The 22,731-nt window shown below is 40.7% G+C and overlaps 1 protein-coding gene across 2 annotated transcripts in view; it reads right to left on the bottom strand.

The window, feature by feature from the left end:
* ARHGAP6 (Rho GTPase activating protein 6) overlaps positions 1–22,731 on the bottom strand; it is a 550,783-nt gene that overhangs the window by 186,021 nt on the left and 342,031 nt on the right. The window contains exon 1 of one of the 2 annotated variants that reach the window (XM_075200311.1): positions 10,872–11,217. The exons of the other annotated variant lie outside the window; for it this stretch is intronic. Within the exon in view, the coding sequence (XP_075056412.1) occupies positions 10,872–10,916 (45 nt within the window). The 5' untranslated portion in view covers positions 10,917–11,217. Of the gene's footprint in view, positions 1–10,871; positions 11,218–22,731 lie in introns of those variants that run through there. 2 annotated transcript variants of the gene reach the window in all.

The following is a 22,731-nucleotide window of genomic DNA, read 5'->3' on the forward strand; positions in this document are numbered from 1 at the left end:
TATTGACTTTTACCTGCTCTTGTATTTCAATGCAGACATCCTTGACTTGCTGTATAGCAGCTGACTGACAGCCTCCAAACTACTGTAAAACCATTACTAACACATCTAGCAGAAAAGTTAAACCTTTAGCAGCTATTGTTTTGTTTCAAGAAATACATTTCACCTAAACCGTCTCACGTCTTGGTATGCGAACAATCCGTCACTTCCTCATTCTGTTATCACTGATATGTAGATGTTAAAAAGCTTGCCCTTATCAAATATGTTATCTTTTCTAGCAGGCATGTTAAGAAACGCACAGAGCAGGCAGTGAAAAGGACATAGGGATATGCCTATCTGACTTTCTTAATTATCCTTTTAACATTTCCAGTTTGTAGACTGTAGGAATTTTAAAGATTCATACAAAGAGATCATGGGGTAAATGTATTAAGCTGAGAGTTTTCCAGCGGGTTTGAAAATTGGAGATGTTGCCTATAGCAACCAATCAGATTCTAGCTATCATTTTGTAGAATATACTAAATAAATGATAGCTAGAATCTGATTGGTTTTTCAAACCCGCCGGAAAACTCTCAGCTTGATACATTTACCCCCATGTGTTTTTTTATTGACCTTAATCTAGAAGACAAAAAGTTGTGAGCTTTACCAATGGGATCAACTAGACCTTCGTGGAGGTAGGAATAGCATGTCAACCAGGACAAAATTACCATCAAGAATCTTCATATTTCATCGTTAGCAGAGCATCCTCTCCGCTTTTTGTACTAACAATTTACAGATTATTTAAAATAACAATGGATATATGAAGTGTATTTGTAAAAAAAACTATAATCCAGAGTTCAAATTGAAAATGTTCTTGAAGTTAGGGATTAATATAGATAAACGGGTTCCATAAAGTATACATTAATCATCAATGAAGTGATAGTTAAAAGAGGAAGATATGCTATAAATCATCTCATGTCATCTTGCTTAGAGATATTATCATAAATTAAACTTTGCAGAAGACACCCGGGTTATGAAAATTTGTAAGTAAATATATTCCGTACCTGTTCTCAATAAACAGAAACTGCAAAAAGTCAACACATGCTTCAACACAAGTGTTGCTGCGTGAGAGCGGCTTCATGTCTTATAAAACCCACATGGGCTTATTTATTAAAGCCTGTCCAATTTCAGCGCTAACTCATTATTTTGCAAAAAGTATAGCTTTGCTGCAATGTATCAATGTTATCTTGCTGGGACTGTTGCGGTGAAAAGTGTCTGTCCCGGTGAGTTTTTTCTCCTACAAAGATAACTTATCTCTGCAGCGAATTTTATCACTTTCTGCTTGAAGTTTTATTGTTTCAACAAAGCGTGCCCGGCCAAATATCTACGCATACTCAATCCCTGTCTCTCGGTTCTGTAGGAGAAAATATAATGTTGGGGAAGGTAAAGGGGCTAGGAAAGGAAGATGGACGACAATTAAAATGTATAAAGAAAATATATAATATAAGAATCCAATTCTCTGTGAGGATAGGAGGTAGGGAGGTGCAAGGACCCAGCAGAGGAGAGACCAGGAAAGGGTAAGCTGCCCGATTCCCCTTCTCTACGAGAGGAAGCGGCTTCTGTAGATGGGATTAACAATCATCATCATCAATTTATATAGTGCCACTAATTTCCCAGCGCTGTACAGAGAACTCATTTACATCAGTCCCTGCTCCATTGGAGCTTACAGTTTAAATTCCCTAATATAGACACACAAACACAAGACACAGACACAGAGGGAGAGACTAGGGTCAATTTTGATAACAGCCAATTAACCTACTGGTATGTTTTTGGAGTGTGGGAGGAAACCGGAGCACCCGGAGGAAACCCACGCAAACACAGAGAGAACATACAAACTCCACACAGATAAGGCCATGGTCGGGAATCATACTCATGGCCCCAGTGCTGTGAGGCAGAAGTGCTAACCACTAGGTCACTGTGCTGCCCCAACTATAACTTTAGAGGAGAAAAACCTGTTAGCCTCGAAAAGTTTTTCAACACTTAATAAACTGAGCATTTTCTCCACCCCCATATGTCTATGGAGGGCAGCGATAGAAGGCAAAACTGGCAAGCCATTGATTGACAGGGAGAAGTGCAAAAAAAATCTGAAACAAACCTCCCTAAAATAACTTTTCACACGTAGAATGATGCAGCGTTGAAGTCTGTAATGTAAATAAGAGCCACTTTTTAATTGCAAAAAGGAAGTGCTTAGGATTACCCATTATTACATATAGATATATGTTTGCTATATATCATACATGTAATATTACACAAAAGGTGACTGACTTCCAGATACACAGTAGGATTTATTTTCATGAGCCATAAGTAAATGATACTTCAGCAATATGCCACTCATAATTTATGTCACATATCCCAAGTGAAACAGATAATTTTTTGTATATATCCACAAATCTAAAATAAACAGAGAAAAGCATGTATCTGTTTGCTGGATCAGATGATTTAAGTTTTTACAGGACTAAATGTTTGTTCAAATGATATTTCTACTGGAACGAGATAATGCTCTCGTACCAGCTTCCTTCCAGCATATCTCCACTGCTGGTAGTGTACAGCACAGCAGATTACTGGCATGTTTAAAATGGATACAGAAGAATAAGAATTACATGACAAGCTTTCATAAAACGAAAACTAAAACCCACTGAAAGTTTTTATCCAGCATGTGAATCAAATGAACATGTCTGTTTTTGTATGGACCCGAGAATGTATTGTTTAAGTTCTTATCTACAAATCTTCTATAGTTCAAACTACCAAGCACTACCAATGACAACATATAATTATTTAAACCAGGAATTCTGCATAATGTTTTTATATGTATTTTTTTTTACTTTATTGTATAAATATTTGCTTTAATGTAAAGTATGACACAAACTACATAATAAAGTAACAGAATAACAATTAATATATTAAATGAACAAGATAACAATACACTGAGAACATGGAGACATGAATATTGTGTAATCAACTTATGTTCTAGTGAAATCCTAGACCAACTCAATTACAATTTTGGATCCAACTTCACAGCCAGTAACCAAATTCAACCTCCAGCACCCAAATATTCTCCATCTTCGTACATTTGGCTTAAGTAGGATCAACAATCAGTGACCCCTTGAGTGTAAAGTAGCTAGTTCCAAAAGTATTTTGGCCACATACCAATCTGAATAGACAGATCCTGTTTCTGCTCTGTGGTCACCATCACTTCCATAGGCAAACCAAGGGGGGGGGGGGGGGGGTTTCCTAGTGCCTGGGGCACAGTATAATTGAGGTGACTGGACCCTGCTCCCGCTTCACACAGCTCTGCTTGAAAAGGGAGAGCTGCGTGCATCTAACAGTAGTGCACGCAGCATTTCCCATGTATATTATAGGGATAGGAAGAGTTGGAGAGAGCAGCCAAGCACTGTCTAAAATTATAGCCACACCCCCATGCATGCTGGTCACGCCCACTGATGGCATGGTGTGGAAATCCCCTTCTACAAATCCTGCGTTTGCCCCTGACTTCCAGATCAACTGAGGATCTCACACATGCACAGGTGGCGCTCACTGGCCAACCTGCTTTACCTCCCTGACTGATAAATTCTCATTTAACCTGTTAAGATTTTGCATTGTTATATATGGCCACGCATGGAGAAAGAGTCAGCCAATTTGGTAACAAATTACCAAAACTGGCTAACCAAATCTGTGCATGCCTTGTCTATTTCGGGCACATTCCATCAAAAAACAGACGGGCTCCTGACACAGCATACTGAGAATGATAGTTAAACATTAACTAAAGAGATTTCCTATTTTTCACCCACAGTATTGTTAATCCTTGAGAAAGGTTGAATTTATTAGTTTAGGAAATCATCATCATCTTCATGGTCTATTTTAAGGCAACACAAAACTCTGCAGCAACAGACTGTCATAATGACAAATCATGCAAAATACAAATCACACATTAAAAAACAGGGCATGCGAAGTAGAGGAAGGGGGTGCAGACGTGAGACAGAGGGTAGATAGAGAGGGCCCTGCTTGTTAGAGCTTACAGTTTAGAATCAAAGTAAAATGCTCAAATGATTTATATTTCTAATTTAAGGTAGTCAATGTAAGATACTTGAGTGCTTTATGTGCAGATTCTTGATGGTTTTGGATGGTGTAACGTAATAGCCGGAAAAAAATTCGAAAGTGTTTAATAAGCTCTTTTTAGTCAATACACACAATAAATGCAAGTTGTTTAGAATTTCACCAAGACTAAATCATGCGTAAAAATTTGCAATTGTACTGTTAGCTGTATTACAGTAAATAATGAACCTTATCGAGTTACTAAGATAGGGAAACATAATTCCATCAAAGGAAAAATAAACATTGGTGAGGTAGAGGAGTATGCATAAATACTACCCCTGAAAGCAACAACTGATGCAATTAGACAACAGTGCCTATGTACTTATGTCTGAATATATACAGAGTAGCCAAAAAGAACAGTTGCTTTGATTGCCTTTACATGGTAAAACACAGCAACTGTACTAGACGCTCTACTTTATAAAGTTTAAACACAAGAATGAAATAACAGTGTACCTCCTGCACATTGTACAGTCATATGTACAATGTAATCATACAAACAGAATACACACTGTTTTCGCTGCCGGGTGCGCCAGAGTGATTACAATGAAATAACGGCTCCAGCACACCAGTCTTCCTGCTCAAATGTAATCTTTTATCCAGACATATTGGTACTTTGAGAGTTTTTTTATTAAGATGGTTCACAAATACATTAAAGTGTAACAAGCACATATACTTTAAACCACATTAAAAATAGCTTATGTGTAGATACAACATAACATATGAGGTGTGTCTGATCGGCATCCATAGTATGCACACAATGGATGCAATAATACTGATCATCTACACACCACATATGATGATACCGATTTTCCACATTAAAATATACTGAGGACATTATACAGATCATCAACACCCTGGATGTATTGTTGTATCTGCGCAATGGGCAGCACAGTGGCGTAGTGGTTAGCACTTCTGCCTTACAGCACTGTAGTCATGAGTTCAATTCCCGACCATGGTCTTATCTGTGAGGAGTTTGTATGTTCTCCCCGTGTTTGCGTGGGTTTCCTCCAGGTGCTCCGGTTTCCTCCCACACTCCAAAAAAACATATTGGTAGGTTAATTGGCTGTTATCAAAAATTGACCCTAGTCTGTGTCTGTGTGTGTTAGGGAATTTAGACTGTAAGCTCCAATGCGACAGGGACTGATGTGAGTGAGTTCTCTGTACAGCGGCACTATAGTGGCACTATATAAATAAATTGTGATGATGATGATGATGATGAAGTATAGGATAAATATGGATATTATATTGAATTTGTAAACCACCTTGATAAAGGAAATCACACAGATCCGAAACAGTGACATAAAGGATTAAATATTAGCAGCAATAGACTGGTCTAAGTAAAATGTTTCTGTTTCATAAATACTTGATAATAATAAATATTGATTTAACATTAGTGGTGTATTGCTTTGTACTGTGTTCAGAAGAGGGTGAAAGCAGCATTACTGATTGCCAAACTAGTGATAACTATGACAGCTATACATACAGCAAATGTATTTGTGAAATGGGCTGTGGGCCTGGGGTCTGTACAATAGACAATGAGGTTTGTGCACTGGGTCTGTGTTGTGATCTATGAGTTGCAAACAAACAAGTCTAGACCATGGAACTTCACACTGGGAAAGGATTGGGTCACTTCTGTTGGTACAAAGAATAAGCAAAGCATAAAGTTATCCCTAATATGACTGGGAACATAGACCATACAACTCACTTTGCTGATGTCAAATATCATCCAATGGAATAGTGCCAAGTTCTCATGAATTATCATACAAAATGTCAGAATACTTGCAAGACATTATTAAGCAATGTCTTTGGAACAAAGCCTCTCTTAGAAATGGGAGAACTATTGTTTTATTCAACAAGAGTCAAACAAAACACACGCTGTTTTTTATTGGTCAGCATAATTAGAAGTGATTTTCTTAGTCAATCTAACGCCTTAATACAAGCATTCCCAACTCAGGGGAAAACGTACTAAAGTCCAGGTTCTTTTTGTGGTATAAAAACCACTACTAATCACAGTATAGATTAATATTGCACACTTGATAGAAGTATAAATTAATATTTACACCTTTAAAAAATTTTTTTTATTGCGCCCCATAATTAATTAACATTGTTGTTTCTCTTCTGTTCTAAAAGGCCAAACAGCTCAAACAGCCTATCAGAACCAAGTCTAACAAATTTTCTTTTTATGACGGTTTTGTATTGTGTTTTTGCAAAATGCAGCTTCTTACATTGCATAATTCGTATTCTTTTCATGTAAAAAAAATATCAGGATGTTCGTTTCAAAACGGACATATTGAAAACATAGGGATTGATGTGTGGTTTTGACTTCACAAACCACACATAAAAAAATATAGACTTGCAAAGCCAGATTTTAGTATATCTCCCCACAATCTTCACCCATGGCATAACATGACTTTTTACTCCATTTTTTATTTACTCCACTCCCCATAAACATCTGTCTTCGAGGTCTATTTATGAAAAATAACAAATTGTTCATGTTAATTATCATTTCTTATTGCAAAATATAACAAATTAATTATTTTTTCAGTTTGCGGCACCCTTAGGGGCATATTTAATTGTCCGGATTCCCCGCCGCGTTAAAACTACTACTGTTATTACGGTAATAGTTAGCTGGATTTCAGCTCGCGGCTCAGGGAGCTGCGAGCTGAAATCCAGCGGGAAAACTACCGTAATAAAGCGCGAGATTTTCGGCGTTTCCTCCGACAAATGAATATGCTCCTTAGAGTCTCCATAATTTTTTCAAGGCACCCCTCCAAAATAATCACTGAGCAATTCCGGTTTTTTAAGTATTTGAGTCAAAATAACGTAATAAGTATTTAGGTCAGAACAGAAATACTTAGTAAGTTGTTTGCAAAAATAATATACATAAATCCAAGGGAAAAGAATATTTTTATATATTTTTTTTCAATTATATTTCTGTCGAAGAATAATTTACAGCTAATATTAAGAGGAATAAGATCAAACAATCACACTCACTGCCTGCCCCTCTTCATCCACACACTCACAGTCTGCCCCTCTTCATCCACACACTCACAGTCTGCCCCTCTTCATCCACACACTCACAGTCTGCCCCTCTTCATCCACACACTCACTGCCTGCCCCTCTTCATCCACACACTCACTGTCTGCCCCTCTTCATCCACACACTCACAGTCTGCCCCTCTTCATCCACACACTCACTGTCTGCCCCTCTTCATCCACACACTCACTGTCTGCCCCTCTTCATCCACACACTCACTGTCTGCCCCTCTTCATTCACACACTCACAGTCTGCCCCTCTTCATCCACACACTCACTGTCTGCCCCTCTTCATCCACACACTCACTGTCTGCCCCTCTTCATCCACACACTCACTGTCTGCTCCTCTTCATCCACACACTCACTGTCTGCCCCTCTTCATCCACACACTCACTGTCTGCCCCTCTTCATCCACACACTCACTGCCTGCCCCTCTTCATCCACACACTCACTGTCTGCCCCTCTTCATCCACACACTCACAGTCTGCCCCTCTTCATCCACACACTCACTGTCTGCCCCTCTTCATCCACACACTCACTGTCTGCCCCTCTTCATTCACACACTCACAGTCTGCCCCTCTTCATCCACACACTCACTGTCTGCCCCTCTTCATCCACACACTCACTGTCTGCCCCTCTTCATCCACACACTCACTGTCTGCTCCTCTTCATCCACACACTCACTGTCTGCCCCTCTTCATCCACACACTCACTGTCTGCCCCTGTTCATCCACACACTCACTGTCTGCCCCTCTTCATCCACACACTCACTGTCTGCCCCTCTTCATCCACACACTCACTGTCTGCCCCTCTTCATCCACACACTCACTGTCTGCCCCTCTTCATCCACACACTCACTGTCTGCCCCTCTTCATCCACACACTCACTGTCTGCCCCTCTTCATCCACACACTCACTGTCTGCCCCTCTTCATCCACACACTCACTGTCTGCCCCTCTTCATCCACACACTCACTGTCTGCCCCTCTTCATCCTCACTATGCCCCCTCCTTCATTCTTTTGCCCCTCCATTGCTGCTTCATTTCACCTTTCCCTCCGTTTCTTTACTTACCATACTTGGCCTTCTCTCTTCTATTTCTTTTGTCTTCTCTTCTATCTTCTTACCAATGCGTTGGTGCCCGGGACCCAGCAACCTCTTCTCTCCTGCCACTTCTCACTGAATATGTCGGGCGTGATGAGGGAGTGTTGCTGGGTCCCGGGCACCGCCAAATTCGTAAGTTGTTGGGTTTTTTTTGTCCCCTGAACGTGGCACCCCTCTGGCAGCGCCGCGGCAGCCCTGGGAGCCGCGACACACACTTTGGGAATCACTGGTCTATAGTAAAGTTAATGCAATCGTCATCACCTTAATTCCAGCTTCTGACCTGGCTTTTGCACTGCGCATGCACAGCCTGATGGCCATGCATGCTCAGAACATACTTAGAGATAGGAGGAAGGAGGAGCACGAAGTCTGCCGGATCTGAAGATCCCTTCCTGCGACGCTCTCCTCATAGGATAGAATTGCTAAAGCCATCCACAGATCCTCATGTAGAATAACAGGGACTGCTGTAATTTGCTTAATGCAAGAGATATCTAACAAATCCTTCTTTAGGCTAATGACAAAGAGCAAAATAACTTAATTTTACCTAAACCATGCGGAAACAGACGTTTGTGTATGATTTAGGCTTCATAAATAGACCTCTTAGGATTCATACATTCTCCATGTCATTTCAATAATTGTCAAATGTTGGGGGAGATTCACTTACCCGCGATGTTCCCGAGAACATTGTGGCTGCGCATCTTTACCGTTAGTACGGCAAAAATATCCGCTCATTTTTGCTCACAGTTCTATGGGGCACGAGCAAAAATTAGTGGATATTTTGCAGAAAAAAAATAGAGAGACACATTGCACTTTTTGTTTTCTTATTGAATCTCCCCCGTTATGTTTAAATAAAAAATAAAACCATGTATTTATTATTCAAATTAACGAGTATACCAATACCTGGAAGCCATCGGCATGATTAACATAACTATGTAAGCAATGAAGATAACACGTGCCTGGGGGACATGTTTAAATCCTATTGTTGAAAAATTCTTCTTAAGTTAGAAAGAATTTTCTTTCTAGGTATGTGGAAGTGCAGGCACCAATTACTACCTTGAAGTTCTGTTCTTGCCAATTTTAGCAACAGTAGCTAATCTAAACACGTCCTTGGAGGAGATGATTAACCAACTGATATAAAATGAGTGTGGTATATACATTCTAACCCAAACTGCAGATAAAGTCATCATAAAACGAAAAGGAAAGCAAACTGTACTAAAAATATAAATAGTATTATCTACAGACATACCTGGAGCTGCAATAAACTGCACAATAAAAAAAATATTGAATTTACTTCAACATTAAACAAATAATCTTGAGGCAGACATTGCAACTAACTTGCCTCTCGTCAATATAAAAATATTTTACATATGCATTGAAAAAGGAGGAAGTGGTTAACTAAAGCCTGGGCACATTATGTAACTTTAAAGTATAGCAAGAGAGACACATTTTCATGTTTTCTGAAAATGCACAACAGGAACAGCAGTCTATGTGAAAGACCAAAAGCAACATTTGAGATACTTAAATTTAATACGCTTTTCAACTAAGGCAACAAATGTATACATCTTACAAACTGCAGAATGCATAACCAAAGATGGATAACAAGGAGGTGTGGATATTCTATATTCATTTAGAGTATATCTCGGTGATACAAATCTGACCACATAAATAATATGTTTTAAGCTAAATACATCCTTCAAAGACACTTTTGAGGATGATTAAAATGCATGTATTTTTGTATTACTGTCTTAAGAACACTAAGTAAAAGGAAATATAACAATGTCAACTGCCCAGTGAATCAGTGAATGTTTGCAAAGTGCCAACCTATTGAACGTCACAGAAAACAATTGATTCAAAGTAGGTGTGAAGCACAGTTGGAATTTCCTTCGGTCATATGCAGTGTATTTTATGGAGAAGTTAAAACATCCAGATGTTTGATTATGTCATGGAGGATTTGAACTTTTACCTAAAGCATTACTCAATGCAGATGTTATACAAACAACTGGCTCTCAACAGAGAAACCAAGTATTTCACAATCCCAGTGACACTTTCACCTCAGCTGATGGCCAGTGGGTTCCTTCGTCTTATTCTGCATCTCCACTTAGCTCAGCAACAATGGAATCAAAAAGTACAAATAAAAACCCTGACCTCACCCCTCTGTACATTCTCCAACAGAGACAATGCTATAAATCAATCCCACCTCCTAGAACTTATGCAGAATGAGACGCCTCATGGGTACAACAGATGTTGTCTATCAGTATGTGCATACATCCTGCTGAGGATATGGTAGAACTGACGCTGTACAGCGATTACTGTTGTACACTGCAACAGCAAGTGAAAGCTTCACTAATATTCATTTTTTGGATCCAAGATGCTCATATGCTATTTTATATGGTGAAACTTATAGGCAATCCAAACTGAATGATCAAACATGCCCAATGCAATACACAACGGCCAAGCACAAGCAGCAATAATAAGAAGGAACCTTGAAGATATGCACTCTGACAGCTTATCTCACGCTGAACTTCTGCAGAACTCATTTGCATCCACGGTTAAAAGGTAATGCATACATCTCAAAGTGGCAGCACAACGACACAAGAAAGCTCTTGGTACTTACGGCATAACAAAGTCTTCTATCACAGAAAAACGAATCTCCAAACATCGTAGCACTGGAATCAATCCACAGGAGATGCAAGTTATATTCTGCTACTAACCCCACAAGTCTTGTCTCTTTACAAACTGCATCCACATTATTGCAATCCCGCAACCACAGTATTGGTGTTTCCTTTTAATTAAGTGACTCAAAAGTAGTATCCAGTGCTGCCTATGAATAAGTAGGAGGAGGTGAGTAGTTCACAAACACCCCAGGAGTGCGTTTCAGCGCTTGGGGGTTATTGAAGTGCCCAGTAGCAGCAGTAATTCAGGTTGAAGGATCCTTGTCTTGCCATGAGACTGTGCCTGGAGCAAGGCGTGAGTGCAGGGAGGGGAGGGGGGCTGCGGGGGAGGAACAGTGAGGCGGGGTATGTAAAGTGCCCCCTCCCACACCTAATAGCAGGGATATTAACTATCGCAACTCATTGTAAGGGGAAGGAGGGTCCTACTTTGCTGTAATGCATGTTAACGATCACTTTCGTCACCGCAGGAGACCGCAACAAGTGCTACAGCCAAATAGCAGTAACAATGCCTCACAGTATGCATTTCTACTGGTGAATGAGGTGTGTGCTCACTGCTTATGGAGACCTACTGAGTGCGGCTATCTTGTGCTAAATTTCAGCCTTTCATCTGATGAAGTGAGGACATGAATGATGAGCAAAATACTTATATCTAGGATTTTTTATATCGATAATTTTATGAAGCTGCATTTTCTGTGATTATCAGAAGGATATTACGGTCATTTTCTCTCTTCCACGTTCTCTGTCTTTCCACCTTTCTCTCTCTTCCTCCTTCTCTGTTTCCCTCTCGTCCTCCTTTTCACTCTCACTCCCCTTCTTCTCTCTTATTTTCTTCTCTCTCTCTCCTCATTCCTCTACTTCCTTCACTTTCCCTCTCTCTCCTTCCTTCTCTTTTTCTCTCTTCCTTCACTTTTTCTCTTCCTCCTTCCCTCTCCCTTCTTTTCCCTCTCACTCCCCTCCTCTCTCCCTCATTTCCCTCTTTCTCTCCTCCTTCCTTCTCTTTTTCTCTCTTCCTTCTTACCTCTACCTCCTTTTCCCTCTCACTCCCCTCCTTCTCTCTCCCTCATTTCCCTCTCTCCTCCTTCCTCTCCTTCCTTCTCTTTCCCTCTCTCTCCCTCCTTCTTTCTCTCTCTCCCTCCTTCCATCTCTCTTTTTTTTTCGCCCGCCTGCTTCCTCTCCCTCCTTCTCTTTCCCTCTCTCCCTCCTTTCTTATCTCTCCTTCCTTCTCTCTCTGCCTTTTTCTGTTTCTCTCTGTCTTTCCCTCTCTCTCCTTTTCCCCCTCTCTCTCCTCCTTCGTCTCCCTCCTCTTCTTTCCCTCTCACTCATCCTTCCTCTCCTATCTTCTCTCTCCCTCCTTTCTCTCCCTCCCTCCTTCTCCCTCCCTCACTCCTCCTTCCTCTCCCTCCTCCTCTTTCCCTCTCTCTCATCCTTCCTCCTACCTTCTCTTTCCCTCCTTTTCATCTCTCTCCTACTTTCTCTCCCTCCTTTTCCCTCTCTCCTCCTTCCTCTTCCCTTCTCTCTCCCTTCTTCTTTGTCCTCTCCGTCCATTTGCTTTCTTTCCTCCTATCTTTCTTTCACCTTGGAGCCTATTTAACAATGTACTTTGAGAAGAAAATATAACCGCAGTAATAAGTATTGAAGATATTTATAACTATAGGACGGCAGTAGATATCGGAGATATCTGCTGTGGTCCCACTGTTAGCGTATGCAATCACAATCCCAACAGGTTTCTATGGGGATTGCTATTTTGCGTTATATACCAAGTTCCGATAATCAAAAACATTAAAAACTTGTCTGCAATAGCTATCTGAAGATGTGGTTGGATATTGAATCTGATGGGGAGAACTTTGCGGTAGAGGCATCTTCAGATCCCTCACCACAGATCATCTATTCTCCCCTTGTCATGCGCCGTCCCTGCACATATTAACACCGTGCCAGGTATGGATGCCTTCCTTTGTGGCAGTGCCGTCGCATCCCGTTGACGTATCTCTTCTTCCTGGTCACGGCCAGCGGGCGCATGCGCAGTAGGTGCGCGTCTTTGTTGCTAGGCAACGGGACGCTGACTGTTCAGGAATTAGCTGTTCTGCCATCCTATTCACTGCCACCAATGAGAGAGCAGCACTGTCTATTTACAGGAGGCTCTGCCGCCATTCTGGTGCCAGAGTATCAAGGTCTCCTTATGCTCCAGCGTCCCTGTTTGCTCCCTAGCATCCTGACTGACTCCACGGCTCCAGACTTGGCTTTCCCTGACCTCCCTTTTGGATCTCCTTCTGGCATTAACAGATTTCCTGGCTTGACCTACTTCCTGACTGGATTACCTTCATGTTTTGGTTTTGGCAAAACCGCCCTTGCGTGTTTTGGTTTTGGATTTGTATTGTTTAGAAAAAATAGCTAAAATATCCTAAAATCACTCTTTTTTTTGTTCCTACATTATTATTAACCTCAATAACACTAATAACACTAATTTTCAGTAATTTTCAGTAAATTTTGACCACCTCACAGGTCACAATATTATTTTCATCCACTCTCAAAGACTGCAGCGAGCTGGCTGAATGCTAAGCGAAAGAGCTACGACACAAACACACGGCCGTTCATAGCACATCTAGGAAACATTGTCACACAGCAGTGGTAGAAAACAAAAGTGGTGCAAGATGGAATTGTCCTTGGGCCCTCCCACCCACCTTTATGTTGGATCTTAAAAAGGACATGCACACTTTAACAAAGCAAGCACTTCAGGGCCAAGGAGTGCCACTTTTGTAGCTGATGTGCTTGGTTTGTTTAGGCCCCAATAAAACAAGCTAACAATGGGTTTAAGGCACCTAAGTTAATAGTGCTGTAAATGAACTCTACTGTGGCAAGATGTTGTCATCATCCTCAGCCTCATCCTCACTCTCATCATGGTGTACATCATCCTCACACATTATTAATTCATCACCGCTGGAATCCACCATTACAGAAGTCTCTTTATTTTAATGTAATTGGCGGGAAAGGCCTTCCTCGTGGAAATTGTAGTTCATTCCCATGAACATCATCTATTCCACATTTTTAGCAAGTAACCTACTACGCCAATCGCTGACAAGGTTCCCGGCTGTGCTGAAAACTCTTTCCGAGTACACAATGGAGGGTGGTCAGCTTAGGCAGTGCAAAGCGAGTTGGTACATGGGTCTCAAAATTCCCGTTTTTCCTCCCATTATGTAAAGGGACTGCCTGATGTGTCCATTTCTATGCTGTCGTTAAAATAATCCTCCACCATCATTTGGATGTTGATAGTAGGATCAGGTGGCGTTACAGCAGAGGTGTCACGTTTTTTGGTCAATTCTTTTAGACCAGACCAGATGTCAAAATGTTGTGCTGAGTCATCTGCATCATCCCTGGGTCTCTTGGGAAAGCTAAGGTTTTTCCTAGCAGCAGTTGAGTGAGAAACTGAAGGAGGAGAAGCCGTCCTGTCAAGTAACACTTGAGATGTCATCTTGCTCACCAGGAGCTCCGTGTATCTCTTCAGATCTGGGTCAGTTGGAAACAAAGAGAAGAGATAGCTCTTCAAACTAGGATCAAGCACAGTCGCCAAAATGTAGTGATCCGATTTCAAGATTTTGCTAACTCTTCGATCCGGGCGAAGCGAATAAAGCACTTGATCTACAAGTCCGACATACTTAGCGTAATTGCTTTCATTAATCTCCTCCTTCAGTTTCTCAAGCTGCTTTTCCAAAAGTCTAATTAGGGGAATCACTTGGCTAAAGCTAGCAGTGTCTGAACTCACTTCACAGGTGACTACTTCGAATGGTTTCAGCCCCCTGCACAACACGGAAAGTATTCTCCACTGTGCTTGAGTTAAATACATCCCCCCTCCTTTCCCAATGTCATTGCTTGTGGAGTAAGAGTGGATGGCTTTTCGCTGTTCCTCCATCCTCAGAAGCATATACAGAGTGGAATTTCACCTTGTTGCCCCTCCTTTTGCTTCAGTTGGCGGTAGGGCAAATTAAATTGCTCTTGTAGCTGCTGCAATCTCCTACATGCTGTTGCTGAATGCCAGAAATGTCCAGATATTTTATGGGCTACAGACAGCATCTCCTGCACATCCCTGTCATTTTTTTTAAAAGCTCTGCACCACCAAGTTTATTGTGGGAGCAAAACAGGGAATGTGATGGAATTCACCCAGCTGTAATGCTCTCACAATATTGGTGGCGTTATCAGAAATGACATATCCTGAGGAGAGTCCAAGCGAGATAAGCCAGATTGCAATGACATCCCTCTTAGTGAAGCCGGTGATACACAGGGTAGCCTGCCTCTGAAATATGTGATGTACTTGGGTACATGCTGCTGCTGTTCCTGCTGGTGAAGGCGAATCACCAACCCAATGGGCTGTCACAGTCATATAATCTTTGGTTTGCCCAGTTCCGCCTGTCCACATATCTGTGGTTAAGTGCACAGTGGGTAGAATGGCATTTTTACGGACCTTCTGGTAGAGGTGAGGAATAGCTTTTCTACTAAAATGGTGTCATGATGGAATTTGGTAACGTGGACACAAGACCTTAAGCAACTGTCTAAAAACTAGCTGCATTAATAGTGGATATTGGACGCAGATCTAATACTAGCATAGTCACCATGATGTCTGTGATCCGCTTTGCGACTGGGTGACAATTTTCATACTTGCTTCCTCTTGCAAAGGATTGTTTAACAGTCAATTGTTGTAAACTACTAGTAGTCTTCTTCTTGGTCTGCTTCTGGGGTGAAGATTCACCCCCAGCAGCAGCAGTGGGACTAACGCTCAATAATTCTTCTGAGGAATCCAGGATAGTTGAGGAGTCATCTAGCCTTAGCAACTTGGATGCAGGACTAACTTCGATCGCTACTGAGGGTATTGATGAGGAAGGTATTGTGTGTGTAGATTGCAGGTGTCAGGATCTAGCTGAGAGAAGGGACCTAGCTGACTTTCATACTTGCTTCCTCTTGCAAAGGATTGTTTAACAGTCAATTGTTGTAAACTACTAGTAGTCTTCTTCTTGGTCTGCTTCTGGGGTGAAGATTCACCCCCAGCAGCAGCGGCAGCAGCAGTGGGACTAACGCTCAATAATTCTTCTGAGGAATCCAGGATAGTTGAGGAGTCATCTAGCCTTAGCAACTTGGATGCAGGACTAACTTCGATCGCTACTGAGGGTATTGATGAGGAAGGTATTGTGTGTGTAGATTGCAGGTGTCAGGATCTAGCTGAGAGAACGGACCTAGCTGATGCTGGACTGCTTGTTGTTATTTTTTTAGCATAGGTTTTCGATATTCCCAACAGCTTGCCATGAGCTCCCTCCAAATGGTGTAACATGGATGTGCTTTCTAGATGGTTAAGGTCCCTACCTCTACTGACTGGCTTTACAAATGGCTAGACAACTGTTATCAGGATTTGGATAGAAATAATTTCACACATAAGAGGTGAATTTTTTGGTCTTATGCCCAGGCATGACAATGGCCTTCTTCTTATCAAGTGCAAGAACTGCTTCCACTGGTGCAGGACTTACACAAAAAACATCATCCTCATTAGCGCCCTCGTCAGCTACACAAATGTCCCCCTCATCCTGTTGCAATTACAAAGTGGTATCTTCAATTTGTGTATCACCGGCTACACTTGGGCTGCTCATGTACACATCTGCGGAAATGCTGAAAGGGGCCTTCTTTATGGGTACGCTATCAGAAAGGTCAGACTTAAACATAGAACTCGTGGATAGACTCTCCTCAGGGATTTGTGTCATTTCTGAATCTAAGCATACATTTTCCTCTAATGCATTACTGTTTTCTTCCAGCTCGGCTTTTACACATAAAAGCATTTGGACACCACTTTTGGAGTCAGAATGACAAGGTCATGACTGACCTTACAAGAAGATGCATCAGTGACAATTGCAGAACTAGCACTCATAAGAGAAAGGCAAAAGCCTCATTCTTTCCTTGTCACTGAGTGTGTAGAATGGCATATTGGCAATTTTATTTATTTATGCAGATAACTTTGTCTGCATTACAGGATTTTTTTGTTTACCAAGGTTAAAGGTGTTGTTTTTAAATTTTTGTTTTCCTGATTTAAAAACACTATGCACTTTAACATAGCTTTAGCAGATGACATAGATGGATTACTGTCATTATGACTGGTGCCAGCAGTTGCTTGGTGCTCCTGGTATTGTATGTACTGCTGTGAATCCCTTTTGATAACACAGTAAAATGTGACTGCAGATTTTGAAGAACACTGCCAGCCCTATTATTTCTATTTCAGCAATCACAATTAGCAATGGAGCTATCCTGTTTGTGTGTTAGCTATATAACACAGTACAATGTGACTGCAGATTTAGAACAAGACTGCCAGCCCTATTATTTATATTTCAGCAATGACAATTAGCAATGGAGCAATGGAACTTTCCTCTTTCTGTGTGAGCTATAACTCAGTAGAATGTCACTGGAGACTTTGAAGAACTCTGCTACCCCTCATCTTATTTTTCTAGCTACAACGCTGCCCAACTGCACTAGAGACTGCCAAGAACCATGCTACCCCTTCTGTGTCGATCTGTGAAATGGCGCTGGATCACAGTGGAGGGCGGTACTTATAGAATCCAAAACATGCGAGATACAACAACGTACTCAGATCTGGTAAGTTATATATATATATATATATACACACACACACACACACACACACATCTATATATATGTATATATATATATATATATATATATATGTGTGTGTATACATATAATGGGGTGGTATCCTGGAATGACTGGGTTTGCAGCCCTGGAGGGGTCCCTGGCCCACTGTTTGGGATATTAAACTGCAGTGTCCATTTGATAGGTGGCATTCGGTGGTTGGTTGATGGGCACTGGTACTCCCCTCTAGTTACAGGTTAATAAATGTGATTTTAAATAAAAGGCTGTGGCTTTTTCTCTCCACTGTTTGGTGTTGTGTCTATTATTGCATGAATGGTGGACGCAGAGGTAAATAGTTTCCCACTCTGAGATTAGGGTCTTTGTATGTTGTGTTCACCTACCTCAGAAGTGCCAGCTCTCCAAATGGGCATTCCAACAAAGTAATGTATGTAATTTTTTTTTTCCGTTTAAGTGCAATAAATTAACATTTCGTTAATGCAATTTATATATTTTTTCAAAGGCAGTTTAAAGGTAACTTAACTTACATATGTAATATTTTGTGTACGTTATTAGGTGAGAATAATGTGCACCCTAATGTAAAATATAGGGATATATAGGCAGTTTGGCCGGTTTTAGCTAAAATGCAAATGCATCTAAAGTGAGGGTGTCAAATTCTGTTGCAGTAATGCCTACAGTACCTACTTTTTAGTAATATTTGCCAACATACAGAAAAAAAATATTGATCTACTTGTAATCTACAGATGAATAGCTGGATTTTAAATTCTTCATGGCAAATATCACATTCCCAATATTTGCTTTTATGTTTGAACAGCTTATTCTCTACAGACATTGTAGTGCTTGTAACCCTGCAGTATGGAACTGCACGCACAATCAAAATCATAACAAAGGCTAATATTGTTTTCTTGTGTTATCAAGGGAATTTGCTTATCTATCTTGCAGTATCTTGCAGTATCTCTTAGTACTTGGTGGCCTTTGCTTTGATTAAATCTCCTTTCACAAAATTATGTTTTCAATTTTAAGGATTTATCATTTAAAGGAAAATATTGTTTAATCTATTTTTTGTTGTAAGAAAACTGATGTAAGTGCCATGTAAGGGACAGTTCCCATGGGGTAATAACATAGAGTCCACTTTAAAGGGCACCTTAGATGACAGGTTAAACTAGTTAAATTAAGGGTTATTTTAAGACATTAGTGGGTCCAGGATGTCTTGTAACAAGGCTGTGTTACCATATCTCCCAACTCTCCTCATTGGGAGATTGAAACAAATAAGGCCATAACTATGGGCCTTTTCTATGAGCCATCTCCACTTCCCTAGTAGGCTGCAGCCTGTTAGACTGTTGGAAATTTAATTTGTCCTGCAAAAATTAGTACTATTAGGAGTGATGCCATTAATAATATGGCTAACAGTAGAATGCCCTGATGGGCCCAGGAGAAATGACATTTCATTTAAAGTGCAGTGCAGGTAGTGGTTGTGAAACGCAAAGGATTCAAACACTAGTAATATCATTACATATAAACTTTGAAAGTTGTGCCTATTCTAGCCTTCACTTGCATGTTTCACTTATTCAACAGGTGTGATACATATGTTAGACAGTTATATGATCGACATTTATATGGTCGACACCATGATATAGACAGAGTTGGAAAGTCGACAATAATAACATTGACAGTATTATTAGGTTGACAATTTGAATGGAGACAATATTATTAGGTGGACATTTGAAATGTAGGCAGTATTATTAGGTCGACAATGATATCCCTAACCATATATTACGGTTTACATTTGAATTGTTGACCTAAAAAATACTGTCAACATTTGGCTTGTCAACTCAATGTTGTCGACTTTCTGAATGTCGACCAAATGAATGTCTATCGGTCGACCAAAAACTGATTCAACTGATCGAACCCTTCCTTAATACAAGCTACTGCAGGAAGCAACGCTACATAGGGCAGCACGGTGGCCTAGTGGTTATCACTTCTGCCTCACAGCGCTGGGGTCATGAGTCCAATTCCTGACCATGGCCTTATCTGTGTGGAGTTTGTATGTTCTCCTTGTGTTTGCGTGGGTTTCCTCCAGGTGCTCCGGTTTCCTCCCACACTCCAAAAACATACTGGTAGGTTAATGGGCGGCTATCAAAATCGACCCTATTCTCTCTCTCTCTCTCTCTCTCTTTCTGTCTGTGTCTGTGTGTGTGTATATTATGGAATTTAGACTGTAAGCTCCAATGGGGCAGGGACTGATGTGAGTGAGTTCTCTGTACAGCGCTGCGGAATCAGTGGCGCTACATAAATAAATGGTGATGATGATATGCTATAAGTTGCTGTTTTTCACAGAAGTCTTTGCACCAGGAATGCATGCATTCCTGCAAGGAAGGTTCACAAATCATGCTGTGTTCTCAAAATGCCTTACCATGAGCAGGACTGTGCTTGTGCTGTTAAAATAAGGAGAAAGGTTGAGGGTATAGGAGCTGGCAAACACTGGCAGATCCAGAGAGGGATGATCAGGGAAATCGCCCCCCCTGCAGCAATCTTCATCCAATTAAATTGCAGTGGAGAAGTGATCAGGGGAAAGGGGGCGGGCCAACCGGGACCAACCAATCAGAGTGAAGGAGAAGAGTGGCTTTATAAAATCACGCCCTCACTCCCTCCCTAATAAAATGTCTAGGTCTGCCCCTGATGGCAAGAGAGAGAGAGTGCCAGAGAGTGATGGACATCATCATCATTTATTTATATAGTGCCAGCAAATTCCGTAGTGCTTTACAATAGGGAACAAACACAGTAATAAAACAATACTGGGTAATACAGACAGACAGAGAGGCAAGAGGGCCCTGCTTGCAATCTATTGACTTATAGTTTTTATATTCTTTTGCCACCATGTAAAAGCCACTCTATGTTTTAACATGGCTCCAGTGTAACGGAACTTACTATAATGATCTGGAAATATGCTACATATATTGTAGTAATGTAAGGTCTAATGCACTGCTTGTTAACGGATTTCTACTTCATTTTGGCCCTCAAGATGAAATCATTACTTGTGTGAAGCTCTGTAATGATACCTGGAATTTTTTGACAACACATAAAATTAAGGTCTGGGTTCCTGCATACTCTACAGGTAGAAGGTTAACATTAATTAGACATTCAACAGTTCAATAAAGGGCAGCCTGTCTCGTCGCTACAACTGAAGTCTCTTGTACTTAAGCTCTGTAGACAAAAAACCTACAGTAAGGGAAATACCTGTCTCATCTCTAGTGATCATGTTATTTACATGAAGGATTTTATATTTTTCTTCACAACAGAAGCTCTTTTGCTAAAAACACCCCTGAAAACAGTGACGATCAGTGAATTAAAAAGCAGCATATGAACGTATGGTGATGTAATAGCTACAAGCCCCAGGAGTGGTTGTAAAAATACCCATGACATTTATCGTGTTAGTTGCTGTTTTCTTTTCTCCGATTTCTTAGCAGGATCTTATGATGTTATTGCTGTATTTTATTTATGACGTTTTTGTGTTTGGCTCCATAGATGAATTGATTTTAATTGAGTCCATGTTTGGATGCTTCTTTTGATTAGTGAAGCATAACAAAAGGCTACTATAAAATGCATGTGTGTCCGAAGTCTTAAGTTGATTAAGAAGGTATTATTAAACAATTTAATCCAAAATGAAATTCCAGTAAGGTGAAATACCCACATAGTTAACTCCTTACAGAGGATAAGGAGCTACACAATGATTGGGTCATCTTTATATTCAGTGGCCCAACTACCGGCAATGCAGTGGGAGTAGTGACTGTGGGGTCCGACAGTGATGGGGACACATACCCACCGTACCCCCTGCAATGGTGTTAATTTCACCACTGCCTGCACCCACTATTATCGCATTTCAACAAAGAGAATGCCCCAAACTTCTCTGCGCATGTGCTGCCCTCCTGCACATGGTCAGAAGAGTGGAGCGGGGCCTGTGGGAGGATGGACCGCATCAACGGGCCCCCATGTTTTCCTTTTAGGCCTAGCGATGTTGTGCTCCACTCCAGTATACATACATACTTTGAGAATAGGCAGCCAAGACAAAGAGAAAAAAAAGCATATATTATAGTGCTGTGTGTATACGTAATTCACAATGTAATAGTTATTTTGTTTTACAATTCTAAATGTAAACATTAGTACTGAAACAATATAGTGTTTGAAGTAAGCTTATAGAAGGGATGATGATAAGACCTCTTTTAAAGAGTTTAACTCAGGTTGCAGATGATGAACTTATAAAAGACAAAAGGGAAAGTTCATTATTAGATGGAGAATTGTATAAAATATAGAGAATAGAATTTTGAATTCACGTTTTAGTTATGCATAAAGCTTTAGTAAAGCATGTTGTTTTGAATTATTCTGCTAGAGAATGCATGTATCAGTATGAATGGTAACTGCTCTGCTATCTGTTCTTTTCACTAAACTGTATCATCCATGAATTTGAATGAAATAGTGCCCCTAGAGGTCAAATTATAATGATACATGCTAAATTACTTACCTTATTTTACAATGCAAGAACATACCTTTCAACATTCCCTATTGAAAAAATCTGGACAGTTCACAGGTTTGTGCAGCAAAAGTCTGTTTCAGATGCTGTAGTACCAGGGGCATAACAATGCAGGGAGCGTAGCAGTTATGGGGACCAGATGTGAGGGGTCCTGTCAATGACACTTCTGAGGTCCTCACTACCACCTGAATCCCCCTGGTGATGCCTCAGATCTGCTCTCAAAAGAGCATATTGGAAGCCTCTTCTGATGATGCACCAATCCGGTGCATGTGCTGGATCGCGAATGCTCAGTAGAGACCCCTGCTCTTCTCTATGGAAAGCAGAAAAGGGGGCCCTGGAGGTGAGAACAGCATGGGCCAATAAGCAAAATTGTATCTAGTGCCCTGTCATGCACTGTTCTGACCCTGCGTAGCAGCATTGTTTTATTGTACTAGAACAGATAAACCATACAATTCACAAAAAATACTTCTTTATGAATATGTCTATTTTGAAAAGATGACAAAAAACAAACTTTTACATGTAAGATTCCAAAAATGTTATCATTATTTTGGTAAACATTAAAAGGTTCCCACATTATTCCCTCCTGAATATGGAGGAGATGGAGCAATTAAATGGTACCCAACTGAAAGCTAGGGGTCCTA

The sequence above is a fragment of the Mixophyes fleayi genome, chromosome 2 (assembly GCF_038048845.1).
Source record: "Mixophyes fleayi isolate aMixFle1 chromosome 2, aMixFle1.hap1, whole genome shotgun sequence".
NCBI classification, from domain to species: domain Eukaryota; kingdom Metazoa; phylum Chordata; class Amphibia; order Anura; family Limnodynastidae; genus Mixophyes; species Mixophyes fleayi.